Source organism: Etheostoma spectabile, chromosome 12 (genome assembly GCF_008692095.1).
Source record: "Etheostoma spectabile isolate EspeVRDwgs_2016 chromosome 12, UIUC_Espe_1.0, whole genome shotgun sequence".
Lineage (NCBI taxonomy): Eukaryota > Metazoa > Chordata > Actinopteri > Perciformes > Percidae > Etheostoma > Etheostoma spectabile.
In genome coordinates this window covers 27,181,531-27,197,091 of record NC_045744.1, presented here as the reverse complement: position 1 = coordinate 27,197,091, position 15,561 = coordinate 27,181,531, and the positions used below count along the sequence as shown (strand labels likewise).

Here is a 15,561-nt window from a genome sequence, read left to right as displayed (position 1 = left end):
ATAAAAAAAACAATCAAGATGGTGTATATGTTTTAGCCACCATATATTGATTTAAAGAGACAAGTCTGAAATTAAGGAGTGGCTATCGAAAAAACACGTGTCTAGGGCTGTGCAATTAATTGAATTTCCATTTATATTTTGTCAATCATGATCAACAATCACCAAAATAGTATAAATGAGAAAAAAAACAACATTATTTTGGCATGTTCTGTTTTACAAGAACACTCTTGTTTTGTCTTGTGTTCTGAATGACGCATGTGAACATCCGCCCCTCCCGAAGCCATAAACTCTCTCAGCCTATACAGTCGGAACGAGTTGTATGAATATCATCTTTAACTGTCTATATCATCTTCTGGAATTTAAAAACTCTGCGAGAGTAAAGATGGCAGAAGGAGGGCCGCCAGAGCAGCGTTTGGTGAGCAAAAAATGAAAAACCAACTCCACTGTCTGGGAACAGGTAGTCCGTTAGCTAACCGTGCGGGCCCTCTGCCCCCCCCCGCTGTAGACGTTGTTTCCCCCGACACGCGTGTATTCCCTTACCGTTTAAAACTTTTCCCAGCTTAGGGGGTGCATAGCCTAGCACTGAAAAAACAACAGGAGAAAACATGGTAGTGGTTCCTCAGCATTTAGTTTAGTGTTAATTAGCAGGGACGTTAAATCACTGTTTCAAACAACGTTATTCTAAAGTACCGTCTATGTGCTGGCAGCTAGCTAGTACATAATCCACTGAGAGACATTATTGTTCATGTTTTGGCACATTTAGTAATGGCAGACTAGTAGTGGTCATAGTGAGTGAAAATGTGACGTGTGATGCAATATTGTGTTATGTATCTGGAATTATTCATTAGCTGTGTAACGTTGTGTGATATCTGTAAAGCTAAACAGTAGTAACACAGATGTTATTCTGATCCAAAGACTTCTTCTGTGAGATAAAGGACATTAAAAGATTATACCCTGGACACTATCCATTATATCCAAAAGTAAGGATTTCAACACTGACCTAAATAATTGTGATCGTTATTTTTTTCCATAATTGAGCAGCCCTACGTTTGTCTCTTAAAGGTTTTTGTCAGCAAAGGACTTGTTAGCATATATGACAAAGTAACACGATTTGATTTGAGTTCCTCACATTAAATCATATAGGGCAATTCAAGACAATTCAAAATGTTTCATCAAGAAAATAAACGGGTTCTAACCTTTAAATGTTCTTGGTACACCTTCTTGTCTGCAGGCGATGTAGAGACAGGCCGAAGCGATGGCGTCGTTGGCTCGCCCCTTCAGACTCTTCTGTTCATAAACCTGCTTGAATAAGTTGTTTGTTCTGTCCTGCAGAGCAAAACAGGATTTACAGAGAGCTCATTATTGGCATCCTCATCCCAAATTCAATCAATGGAAAATAGTGCTGGACTTATTTTAAACACGATTTTTTTCTCAGTTAACAACCAATGTTGTTTATTGAGGCAACGTCTCGAGCTAAAGGAATCAAACTGCAGACCTTACATATCCCTTTATACCAGATACACACATGTCAACATGTCTGCAGTTTAGTTCCCACTTTAATGATAAACCAAAGAAATTACATGACATAATTAACACAAAGTTGTGTTCAGTTTCCCTTCCCTTGCTCAATATGTTTCATTTCTCTCTGCTCTCGTGCGTGCGTGCATGCCTGTGTGTGTGTGTGTGTGTGTTTGTGGTGTGACATGGCTCTTCAAAGTGGTACAGCTATGTTTGCCTCTTTGTATTTGACTGCTTGGCTACGCCTGGTTTGGGATAATCTTTCCAAATCTTTTATACTTACTATGATGTTCCTTGGCAGGTTGATGCGATCTGCCATGGTGCTGATTTCTTTAAAGGCGTTGAGCATGGCCCGGTCCGAGCTGCTCATGGTCCGCCGGTTCTGGTACTTGGAGTTGCCGAATTCGTCAAAGCTAGCGGCGCCAGTTCCCTGAGGTGGACACGGTGGACGTTTATCAGTAAAAATTCACAGACGTCGTGTTTCAAGATACATTTGAGGATGTGGTTTGCTGTGGTTGCAGGTTCTCCGGGGCAGCAGACGTTGACTCAGGTGTTTCTGGATTATCGTTTGACTCAAACTCACCTTGCTGATCATGGTGGTTAGGTCGCCCCCATTGAGCAGCGGGTTCTGGGCATCTCCCACTCGGGATGGATCTTTGAGGGCTTTCTCATTGGAGAACGTCCTCCACTCTGAGCCTACGTCGATTACGCGGTCACCTGAGGACATTTTTTTGTTAACATTATATATAGTTAAAAAAAAAAAAATGGTACACAAACAACTGGCTAGACGTTCATTGTAACAAGCTTAAATTGGTGTATGTACATCATGACTAATATTTCAGCTTGTTTCAATGTCGAGTTAATAGAATGTTTCTGATGGAGTGTTTTTCTTCTTGTTTTTTGGATGGGAGCTTTTCAATCTTGTTCATTGACGGCTACACCTGTTGCTCTAAAACAGGTTTCTTTTTCTTTCTTCGTTGAAAGAAACACAAGACAACAAAGAGTCAATTTTGGAAATGGGTCAGATGGAAGTTTAACGTGACAGATTTCAGAAATGTTCTGTGAATCACCTGCACATACAAATGCATTCACTGTCTGGCTGTAGAAAAACGTCCCTCTGGAATAATTTAGTAGAAGATGGTGCCATATTCAGAACAATTCCCTCATGCCAATGTGTCTTCCGAGACTCAAATACTGTAAATAATGTCTTAAATGCTTCTGTAACAGCCCTTTTGAAGTTTTACTACGATACTGTATTTGGAATCGAGTTCAAACATATTACACATTTCCCTTTTATCTCTGTACTCGTTTTCCTATCACCGTATATTGGGAGGCAGAAATAACAAAATATGATCTAAAACAAATGTTCAGTCATTCAATTGCATCAAATTGGAGATGTACAAAGGATAAAAGGTGTGAGAAAGGCACAGCATATTGTTCATTATCATGACTATCTGTTCTTTGAACAGGGTCAAGGTGACTGTAGGGTGAAGGATGCGCTTTCTGATATTTTAATCCCATTATATATTTTTTTGTAACCATACATAAGTCTTTCTAACATGTTGAGGTAAACTGACATTCATCGTTTTAAACTAAGCTAAGGGAGCAGGGACATGGGGGGCTTGCATCAGAGAGCAGCTGATGTCTCTCGTCTCCCTCCTGACCTGGTCTTTGCTCAGGGGGCTCGTTAGAGGAGAGCCGTGTGTTCCTTACAGCTTTGTCTTTCAGTCTTCACGCTTTGGAAACTGTGTCCTTGTGTAGTCCGTCAACTCAGCCAATGTTCACATGCCATATTATTTTAAATACAGTGCCCTAAACACTAAACAAGCAGCTTCAGGGAAACGTGTGTTATAAAACTTATGCGTGTCCTGACGACTTTGATCATCGGACCATGATAAGAGTTCAACTGAGTCAAGTAAATAAAAAGAAACAAACGGTCGCCCTGGTAACTCCCCTGGTAGAGCGGACCAAGGCTCGGTCCTTACCGCAGCGGCCCAGGGTTTGAATCCGTCCTGCGGCCCTTTGCTGTATGTCTACCCCCCCTCCCCCCTTAACTGTCTAAACCTTAAATCTCAGACTTTACTGATATTCCACTAGTCCTTCCCTCTCAATTGTTATTGTATATTTTTGTAGATTTCTGAACTGTTGAATTGTTATACTGCATACTTAACAGTATATTTTTTATATTTCTTACTGTCCTTTCTGTTTTTATTCTTGTGATAAGTGTGTGTTGTACTTTGAGAGCAAAGATTAACCAGAATGAAATTCCTTGTTTGTTTGCGCAAACCTGGCCGATAAAGCCGATTCTGAACTGTCCTATCAATTAAAAAAGAAATGCTCCAAAAATAATCTTTAAAAAAGAAAAGAAAACAGTAAACAAATGAAACCAAATAAAAGGAAGCATGTGTTGTAACACAGAAATCGCTATGGTTCAAAAGCCAAAGTGCACGTGTTCGTAGTGTATGTACTGACCTACTACAAGGCCGCATTCAGGGCAAATCATGTCCCCTGCTCTGTAGTCCTCCACCAGTATGGCCTCAGGGTGGTTGGGACACTGAACTCTAGGAAGGGCCAGGGCATCTCCGCTACAAAACCACAACAACAGTTAGGTCATTAAGCGGCTCAAAAAGGCAAGAAAGAGATGGGAAAGGGAGAAAAATGAAGACAGAACAATATGGGGTGGGGTAGAGAGACGGCGTTCATGCTGAGGTCAAAGACTCAAACTGCTAGCATTGTATGACTTGTAGAACATCCCTCATAAGAGGAAAAGTTAAATGAATACAAAATGAAAATAAAAGCTAAGAAAGAATAAGAAGAAATGCGCAGGCAGAGCAGGCTGAAGCCCAAAACTGACTGAAACTGGCTTGTGAAACCAGAACAAAACATTAAAGATCAAAAAAAGGTCATAGTAGTATTAGTCCATGGTAAACAACATCACACAACCTGGAGGCGACGCGTAACAGCAGCAGGTAGTCAGTGTCTACATCAGGACCGCAACTGACAATTATTCTCATTATTAAGTGGTAAATTATTTTCTCTTTTTTGTGATACATTTTTTTATTTAAAGAGCCAAACAAAAGTGCAAAACATTGGTCCAAACATACAGAAAAATACAAATACTACAAATTGTAAATTATTTTCTCAATTGATCGTTATTTGTGAAATGTCAAAAAAAAATTGTGAAAGAAATGCTTATTAGAGTTTCTCAGAACGTAAAGTGACACCTTCAAAAGCCCAAAATATTAAATCTACAGTTATTAGGCCAAAATCCTCACATTTATGAAGCTGGCTTAAGAGAATATTTGGAATTTTTACGTAAAAGTAACAAAAATTATCAAAATAGTTGCGGACTAATAATCTGTCAAAAGGCTAATTGATTAACGGACTAAATATTTCAGGTATAATCTTGATATAATAGCGCGTATGCATGGACTCCTGGAGCGCGTTAACTCAGGTGTCATTCCCACTTCCAACCTCCAACAAAAACACAATAGACAGAAAGATCACACAGTGGGGACGGGCGTGGCAAGTCCAACTATAACCCATCATATCTAGGCCTGTAGCAATTATTAAAAATTGTCAATTTGATCCATAACAGCAGTGTCTTTGTTTAACCGCAATTAATTGATAATATTAGCTACAGTCTTAAGGCATACGAACGCCGGCAATCCTCGATGTGTCAAATTGTAATTATGTAAGTGATTATTGGTTGGACTATCTTTTTTTATTATTGTTAGTTGTTGACACTTGAACCTATTCATGTTCATATCAACAAAAATGACGGGGGGGGGGTATACAGTTAGAAAGTAATATGATAATAATAATAAAGAGGCGTGGTTTACTTCATTGGCTGTATATTTGTGTTATTACATTATCTTGGTCACATAACAGTGACATATAACCAAACGATGTATCCTCGAATTCATTTAAAACTTGAATTTGTTTTTAAAAGTAATAAATATTTTTAAATCTGAATGAAAGAGACAATTCTATGGTTAATCTGAGACAATTAATTGTAACATTTGGATTTGTTACAGCTCTAACCACATCAGTGTTGTTTCACCTTTGAGTGAAAAATGCTTCCACAAGATAAAAGGAAACCTATTACGTGATGTTGACCGATGGTGCACGTTGGTTTTCTTTGTTATTGGTCTCCAAACAGATCGAGACTCTGTCCAGCAGCTGCATATAGCTCAACTCAAGCCCCTGTTTGGTCCAAGATAGCAGCTGCTAGATCATGATACAAGACCAAACACCCTGGTCTGACACATAAGTCATGACAATGATTAAGATAGAGAGGCTGCAACGTAAAATTTATGCAAAAAAGTGCTAATGCTAACTTAGTTAATTGACTTACAAACTACCGGTAAGTGATTAGCACCACAATATACATTATATATAAAGCTGGCTGACGTTGAACCTCATGAATATTAAGTATTTTAAAAAGTTTAATGGTTGGTTAGTTATTGATAAAGATGCTGTATTACAAATCTAATACATGTAGAATGCTACAGGGTTGGCGCCAATGATGTATTAGATGAGTAACGTTAATTACTTTTGCTTCTTTCTATTTTTCTAGTGAACAACCAAAGAATCTTACAAAAGACCTTTGACATTCTTTGATGATCGAATGGGGCCAAAACAGGGGTATTCCATCTCTTTGCATTAACATTGTAATAAACCAAACATTTCCCAGTGTTTCTTAACACGTGTACAAACTTCAAAGAAGCTTCAGTTGAATGAGGTTGCATATCGGGCGGCTGTGACTCAGTGGTAGAGCGGTTGCCTGCCAACTGGAAGGTGGGTGGTTCGATCACTGCAGTCCCATATCGAAGTGTCCTTGGGTAAGACACTGAACGCCGAGTTGCAAGTGTGTGTGAGTGTTTATCTGATTAGCAGGGGGCACCTTGTATGGCCACAGTGTATGAATGTGTGTGAATGGTTCCTGCGCTTTAAGTAGTCGTTGAGAGACTAGAAAATATATAGGAACAGCCCATTTACATTTAAATATGTATGAAAGGCTAGTGTGATAAAAACATATCCTGTAAGTAATTATGATGCAATACCATAATGTCTTAAAATCAGAGGTGGGTAGTAACGAGTTACATTTACTCCGTTACATTTACTTGAGTAAGTTTTTGGAAAAAATTGTACTTCTAGGAGTAGTTTTAAATCACTATACTTTTACTTGAGTAGATTAGTGAAGAATAAACTGTACTCTTACTCCGCTACATTAGGCTACAAGGAGCTGATTAGATGATTATTTTGTATTTTTGTCTGTCTGATTGATGCTTGTGTTAAGAAATAAATCAGACGTTACTCAACAGTTACTACTTGAGTAGTTGTTTCATCAAGCACTTTTTTACTATTACTCAAGTAATTATTTGTATGACTACTTTTACTTTTACTTGAGTCATATTATTCTAAAGTAACAGTACTTTTACTTGAGAACAATTTTTGGCTACTCTACCCACCTCTGCTTAAAATAATGAGAAACGTGCTGAAAGTAATGAGATAGTATCACAAAATCAAAACAGTGAGATACTTTCTCAAAATGTACTGAGTCATTGTTTTGTAATACTAAGTCGTTATTTTCAGATACCCACTCATTATGTGATATATTAACTCATTATGTTGAGATACTAACTCATTATTTTGAAAAGTTTCAAATTATTTTGTTTTGAGATAAGTGATTATTTTATATTTATATTATCTATTTTTTTTAAATCACATTGGCGGAAATAGGCTTCCACACATAAAGGCTAGAAGTACACAAGCTGCACACACAAAAAAACATTTGTGTGTCTACAAATGACTAATACACCGCTGACGTCAATTACTGCAAGTAAATATTTTAGCATTAAGTTTCAGCTTTATACTACACTAGCTAGCTAGGTAACGTTAGCTGTATCTGTTGTTCACAGCAAAACATTTAACGTTAAGTGGCGGAAAGTCTACAAGACTACGATGCGAAGTAACGTTAACGTGAAAATTAACTGAAGCTATTGTGTGCCATCACAACGGACAGAGAATGTAAAGGCGACACAACTATCTGTAAACAGTGGCTTCTGGTACTATCTAACGTCAACCAGCTTTCGTTAGCTAGCTAGCTAGCTAAGTAGTCGTTAGCACAATACATCGTAACGTTACACCAAACGTTAACTGTAAGACGTAATATTTTTGGTCTAGCACTAGCGTCTATCATTGTGTCAACTCTATAACTTTTACAAGATAAGCTACTTTTTGAGAGCCACACATTGAGGAGAAAAAGAGGTTATATTTGGTTAAAGTTGGTACGCACCGGCTTGTCGACGCCATATCATTCCTCACTCTGCCCGTCAAAGAAACAATTGAATGCACCACCTCTATTTATAACTTTTTCCGATCACGTGTCTCTTGGAGTATGGGGAGCTATGAGGCTCAAACTAGTCGAAATAGACTCCCGTTTGTATGACATGTAGTAATGTTAAAATATGTTTGTATGGATTGATATATGCAATGTGCCTACAAACCACGATTTTCAAAGACTCAATTATTGTTGGCTTCTTTTGTCCATTAAAAAGTGACAAAAAGCATTATGTTATATATTGTCATTTTATTTATTTCAATATAGGACACCCAACTTTATAGTTTCATTGTCTGTTTATTCAGAATATCTGATTTACATCTTTTTGACCGTCAAGTGTATGGAGCTAGAATTGTTTTTTTATTACATGCGAGACAATAAATGATCTGAGAGAAAAATAAACGTTTGACAGAAAAAGTTATCACACTGATAGCAAAAAAAACATTTTATGAGAGAAAAAACAATATTTGAGAGAAAAAGGGTTCATACCAATAGCAAAAAAAATCTCTCTCAAAATACTTTTTTGCTATCAGTGTGAAAAAATGTCCTCTAAAAAAAAGGTTTTTCTCTCAAAACGTAAAATCTCTCTCAAAATACTTTTTTAAACTTTCAAATATATATTTTTTGCTATCAGTATGAAAAAAAAATGAAAATAGTGTCATGGGCGGGGCCACGTTCCTATTGGCCAGTTGGGTGAGCACCATCTTGTCTTGGGAGTCCGTCTGAATCATTACACCATTGTCACTGTCATTGATAGATATCTAGCAGCCAGCCCTCTTCTAAATAAATACCTTTTAATTATCCAAACACTTTTTAACAGTCCAACTGAAACACTGCAGCCGCAGAAGGACCGTCGTCAGTTCAGTGGGGCTCGGCCAGTGTGGAAACATCGCTAGAAAGATCCGCTGCCGACCTCGACCTGATCTGATCTCCAGCGGAACAGTGGAGAACCCCACAGTTCGAGAGAAAAATCCTGAGACGAGAGCAAAAAACTGAATCGAGAGCAAAGACTTTCGAGAGCAGACACTTTTTTTTGAGAGAACTTTTTTCACACTGATGGCAAAAAAATATATATGTAGTTAAAAAAAGTATTTTGAGAGAGATTTTTTTGCTGTTGGTTTGAAAACTTTTTCTCTCAAACTTTTTTTTCTCCTCTCAGATCATTTATTTTCTCGTATGTAATAAAGAAACAATTCTAGCTCTGTACAAGTGCACCATGCGGGTACTTGTAGTGCACTGCATTGACCACACGTAGACAATTTGAGCGCACTATAGCGTACTATGTACTCAAATATATTAGTGGGGCAGATAAGGGGCAAAATTGTTCACAAGTGGATACAAGCACCACATTTTGTGTGGTTATCCCTCTGGGGCCAATAATTTGAAAAATAACGTTAGCCACTTGATTTTTTCAAAATGGCCACCATTTCCAGCATTGGAAAACACATATCTGCCCACATAATTTTACTCATGGGACATTTTTCAAGGTTCTTACCTTTTGAATCCTATGTTTTTGACTATAAGGATGTTACATACATATCTATTTTGTGTTTTGAGAGTCTTTTGTGGTAAGTAGAGTAAATAATGTGAAAAAACATGCATGAAATGTGACATAATTCCAAGAAAAAATGTATTGTTAAAGCATGTCAAAGTAACAGGAGGTTTTATGTTTACTTTTTTGGAGGCACATAAAATTATTGTATTTGTGTTCATTGTATTTAAGTGGGTGATTACATGTATGTTCATTAGGGCCAACATTGCTAGTCCTGGCACTTACAGCTGCACAGTGCTGTGCAGTTAAGACAGTTAAGAAAGTGATAGCATTTACATCTTCCACAGCATTCTGCTTTGCATCCCCATTTGGTCAGTTGCTGACAGCTCTCTACAATTGGTGATAGCTCTGTCCAGAAGATCTGCCATAGAGCACCTTTCTTGGTCCATCCCCACTCATAAGGACTTCTGGCTGGCGTACAGTTGCTTGACTCCAGATGCAGCCTGCCTGGTAGGCTGAACACTTTACATGCTGCAGCAACGCTGCTTGAGTAGGAGGAATGGCTTCATATGGCCTTTACTTTCTGGCAAACAAGTCCAACCTGTCTTTTTCTACTCCTCCTGCTTCGCTGGATCTGTTGAACATCATGACCACAAACTTTTCTAAAATCTTCAGGTCGCCGTCATTCATTCTTGGAGGGTAGTGGATGAGCTGGCTGAAGATTTCAGAAGCTTTGTCCAATATACTGTATTCCATGTTTGCAAAGCAGTCTTATTCCCTTTGCTACAGAAGGCTGAAACAACATCACAGCCAGTAAATGCATGAAAGAAAAGAATACCGCTGCTCTTCTCCCTTCCAATACATTGACATGACATTGACAATACATCCATCTAAGGTTCATTCCTTGGCTAAAAGCAAGCCACAATTGTTGCAGACTAATGTCCTAAAGAACTGGCAGAACACTGACTGCTATGACAAGAACGTCTGTGTCACTGGTTTTGATCATGAAGTTTTTTTGCTGCCATTCTTGGCTGCATTTTTAGCGTGGACAAAGATCCTAGTGTCAGCTTCCTCATGACTACATGGACTTACATCATCTAGGTTTATGGAGTGGTTGCTGACAGCTTGAGCCTCTTTGGTCACTATAACCACATTTGGTGTTAAAGTTTCTGCAATTCTGTCAGCAAGGAAGTGTAACAGATTATTTTATTCTCATCATCTCTGAGAAAGTTACGCCAGATTCTGGGTATTTTTTGCCATTGCTGCACACTTTGCGTCTGGCTCCATGTCCTCTTTTTGACCTAGCTTCTGCCTTTTAAACTGGATTGTTGGTAGATGTTGAAGACTATGTCTGTTCTTTTGTATTTCACAGAGTATGCCTCTAATTTGGTGAGAACCTCAATTGCAGCGTAGTGGTGGCAAACTGTTTACCAGTGCTTACCCATCAATAATGATGGTTTCTGCTTCTGGTTCAGTGTCGGGGGTTTTGAAAAGAGACTCAAGTATGGCAACCAGCTGAGATTTCTGTCCACCGTGGAGCTTCCCACCATCACTCAAGGCAGCAGGGAATGGCAGATTTTTATGTCTAAAGAACTCCTTCAGATCAGACTCTCTGCTCTGGCATGAGATGAACAGTTTGGAAAAGAGCTGGCAATCCTCCTTCAGCACCTTTTTCTTCAAAGAATTAACAGAGGCACGTTCCTGATGGAAGAAGTTCATGCAGTTCTTCATGATTGGCTCATAAAGTTTGGGTTCTTCTTCTTCAAGTCCTTTCCAAAATAATATAAGGACTTTAGCTATTGATATAAATAGTTTATGATGTTGAATATGATCTCATTGTAATTATTGACCATCACAACACAGGAGTAAATATCGCCTCTTGTGATTTATCTTGTAGCCTACGGTTCAAGAGATATGATGGAAAAAACATAATTAGGTTATGGCGGAATCCAAAATGGCCACCACAGCTGTCTAGAGGCCTTCATTTATGTTGTGAGTGGTATTATTGTAATTGTTGACCATCAAAACATAGCGGTAGATATCATCCTTTATGCAGTAGAATGTTTTGTTCAGGAGATTTGATGCAAATAATTTGGCTATGGTGGAAAAAAAAATGGCCGCCGTGGCTCACATTAAGTTTTTTGCGATGGCTAACGTACTTTTTTGAAAGAGCACTACCCACTGAGTAATTGTACCAATTTTGGTGCTTGTATCCACTTGTGAACGATTACCCTAAAAAATGGCACTTATCTGCTCCACTATATAGTGTACAGAAGTTCGTGATTTGAGACAGTCCTTCGGTGCGTCGTCATCTGAACACCACAGGATGGCACTAACAAACAAGATGCAAGTAAGTTGCACTGCTCCTCTGAACTTCCAGTACTTTATTTAACACGTGACGTTAACGATATCTCAATTCCTCGATCCGCTGTTCAGCCTTCAATGCTAATTCTTCTTTAACTGTCTATGGGTAATTCAGACTGCGGCCGACAACACAGGCGTAGTACTGTCTTGATACTAATTTGGGAACAATGACATGGCCGGATAGCTAGTTTTTATTGTTGTTAAGCATACTCTCAAATTATATTCACGGTTTATCAACTGCACGCTGTGGTAATGACTTTGAATCTTGCTAGCATAAGTAGTTGGGTAAGTGAGCAGAAAATCTCCCGTCACCAGGTTGTAGCCTAGGCCATCTGAGCTCGTACCCGTCCTATTTACTGGAAAGGTGAACAACGTTTACAAACCTTACGGGATGGGGAAGGTTGTTTCAGGTTTTAGTGGACCCCCAGGTGTCAGGTAAAACGTTATTCGTTATTGTTTGAAAAGAAAAAAACGTTGACGCATTAAAATACAAATAAATGGTGTTAACTCTAAATATGTTCAGAAGTGAATGTTTGGCTGTAGATATTTTACTTTTTATGTTAAGCTGACCTGCTAGCTATAGGCTACTGACTGAAACTCTCTGGGTAACACTACCAATTATTGGTTGGGCTACTAAGTAATTAAATTAAAAGAAAATAAATATAATTGGGCCATTAAACAGACATGTCAAACAAAGCGTAAATCACCAATCAAACCTTGTTAGGTAATGTTAACAAAGGTATATAGTAAAGGACCTAACCAAGCACAAAGCTTGTATTTCACCAGAATATGAGATTTAATGTCAGTGTAATTATGTGGAACACTACCAATAATTGGCGTACCATTAAAGCAAGATACATGCTTTCAGTTTTTATGAAAAAGTTCTAAAGTATAAATGGCCAATGATGATTTCCTTTCTATGGGCAGCCCCCTCACCCTGACATCTCTATGTTTAGTGCATGACTAGGTACTGAGCATGTGTGTGTAATTCAGACCTGTGTGTAATGTGTGTAATAACAACAGAGTGTAAATTGTAATTTCCCCTTGTGGGATTAAGAAAGTATACATTATTATTATTATTATTTATCCTAAGAAGCCTACTGTTAAAAAAGGCATGTGATATTGCTGTAAGACAGTTGCCAGCCTGTGTCTCTGACCCTGTACCAATCGGTGACTGCCCCTCTGCATCATACTTCCCAGGCCTGTGACAGAAACCACACAGTGCCACCAAGAGTCACTTGATTAGGTCGGGCATTGTAACCCAATGACAAGTCCACATCGGTCTACAAATTATATATCTATTAAAATAAACTCATATAAACCTAATGCGCCCACTACTTATAGTATGTGTGGCAATATACATTAATTTCTATCACCTACTTTTTCTTCCAAAACATCTTTGGAAACTGAGTATAACTATGGCTATGATTATTATGCATTATTTTTAGCCTTAACAGTATGAGTGAAGTGAGTGCCAGGTTGCACCAGGACAACAGCAGGTGGCGCTAGATTTAAAAAAAGAGTGTGTCAGTTTTCCCTGGCACAGGTAAATCTCATTGTTCCAGGATGATGATTACAGTAATTAGTTTTCATTGACAGGTCATTAGGTGCTGCTCTCTCTCTCAGTTGTCAAACATATTGGAATTCTTACCTTTGATGTCATATTTGTTTCAATAGTAATATGACACTCTATGGAGTATAGTCATATTTTTAGTTGATATGCATCATCTGGGCAGTCTAATGCAACACCTACAGCTGCTGATTAGGACAAGGATGGATTACTGAACAGGCATACCAGGCACAGGCTCAGGGGGCCAAAATGCCAGGGCCCCCATGGCCTTCACTGGCCAAATGTAATTTAAAGAGACACGTACCAACCACGAAGATATACAAAATGGCCACAAAGAAACATAAAATGACTACAAAGAGACGCAAAGCAACTGTGAAGACACAATAAATAACTACAAGAAGGGGCAAAACAGCCACAAAGAGAAAAAAATGGTCAATAAAAGACACAAAACTGGGGCATCCTGGACTGGTAACTTACCTGGTTGAGCATGCGTCCTACATACAGTACCAAGGCTCAGTCCTTACTGCAGTAGCCCAGGTTTGGGCCAGACTCTAGGCCCTTTGCTGCATGTCACCCCCCACCCCCTTCCACCCCCCACCCTCTCTCTCTACCCTTTCATGTATTCTGCTGTCCTGTGAAATAGAGGCCAAAACAACCTTTAAAAAAAAAAAGAGAGACACAAAACCACAGAGTGTATGCAGAGTGTATAACGACTACAACAAGATGCAAAACAGACAATGAAAATAGGCAAAAGCATCACAAAGTCTGTCTTGCTCCTATGTACTGTAGGTGGGTGGGCATTTTGGATGTCTTTGTGCCCCCAGGGCCCATTGTCTCGTAATCCGCCCAAAGATTAGGAAACAATGTTGAGGAAATGTGCTCGTCACATGCGCAGAATACAGTTGCAACTAAGTCTTGCCTGAACAGTGTTCCTGATAAGCATTTATGTCTTTTTCACATATCTTTAATGCATGTTTCCTAAAACCTCTGCTGGACTGATCGTGCCTGTGTAAACTCACCTTGCTAGCTCTAGGCTGGCTACAGGTCCACGCATGTGAGATATCACAGGTACATCAAACAGCATGAGAACAAGCTGAGACAAGAGCAGGGGTATCAGAGCAGTAGAAAACGTGGCATGCATTCTCAGTATCTTTCTTTGTCTTTGTCTCAACCACACATACAAATACACACACAGTAACTACCTCAGTGACCCAGCAGCTGTTTAATAATCTACCAACTGCAACATCGTATCACACAAAATCGTCATTCTTTAATAATCTTAGCGTATGTCAAGTAATAACAAAGGTTCCGCACACAAGCATACAGCTTGAGTGCACACGTAGGGAGTAGTGTGTGTAATTTGACACACACAGGCACACACAGTCTTTCCTGAGAAACCTTTGTTGACTACATAAATCCCTAACTCTGAACCTTAACATAATTCTGAATTCCCTACCCCACACTGTATGAGTGGGAAAACCCAGTGCTTATTGTGCTAAGAGGAAATAAATTACCATAGAAACCTGTTTGTTTGGGTTTGTTGACAGTTTGGGGCTTTGGTCTTAAATTAGATGACTAGTGCATTTTTTACTACTTAGACCTAAGTTGGGTATATCTTGTGTGCAGTTAAACCACCAGCCAATGTCTGTGAGTGTAATACTACCCTGTGTATTCTTTACAAATCGGAGAGGGAGGTACATGCTGAATTATTTATATCTCATTGAGCCAATTCTCAACGCACTGAGCTGGTTGCCAGGGGTATCTGGGGTCCCCAGCTGTTGGCCCCATCAGCCCCACAGACCGGAAACCCCATACTATCCCACCAGTGTTCCCGCTGCTACCCAGCATGACAATAAAGCAAACTATTACATCTTTATACCCTTTACCTTCCCCTTACCACACCAACCATATGTCTTGCCACAATCAGTCATCTCTAGGTTAGACATCTGAATCAGTGCACTAGCAGAATAACTCAGGCAAAGACCATTGCCCAAATTGTTACAGCATTTATATCATATAAACATTTTATTTCAAGTAATGTCTTGGCAAGCTGTGGAGGAAATCACTGAGAAACATCTAAAAATAATTCACTTGGCCCCCAGTGAGAAAGTTAAGTGAGATTACATCCACTAATCCACTACTTCTCTCGTTCACTTTGTCCACTCTTTCTTTGTTTGAGATTCTTAAAGGGAGCCACTATAAACTCATCTTTCACACGACTTCAGTTACTTAACTCTGAACAAACCTTTGGCACTCTTTTTTCTATATTTA

General features: G+C 38.9%; 1 protein-coding gene across 1 annotated transcript in view; it reads right to left on the bottom strand.

The window, feature by feature from the left end:
- The window catches only part of gtf2b (general transcription factor IIB), a 9,762-nt gene extending 1,837 nt beyond the window's left edge, over positions 1-7,925 (bottom strand). Inside the window, exons 1-5 of the mRNA XM_032532472.1 lie at positions 7,820-7,925; positions 3,991-4,103; positions 2,102-2,235; positions 1,802-1,948; positions 1,197-1,326 (exon numbers count right to left, since the gene is read on the bottom strand). Coding sequence (XP_032388363.1) covers positions 1,197-1,326; positions 1,802-1,948; positions 2,102-2,235; positions 3,991-4,103; positions 7,820-7,836 — 541 coding nt within the window. The 5' untranslated portion in view covers positions 7,837-7,925. The remainder of the gene's footprint in view (positions 1-1,196; positions 1,327-1,801; positions 1,949-2,101; positions 2,236-3,990; positions 4,104-7,819) is intronic.
- Between the last annotated feature and the right edge of the window lie 7,636 nt (positions 7,926-15,561).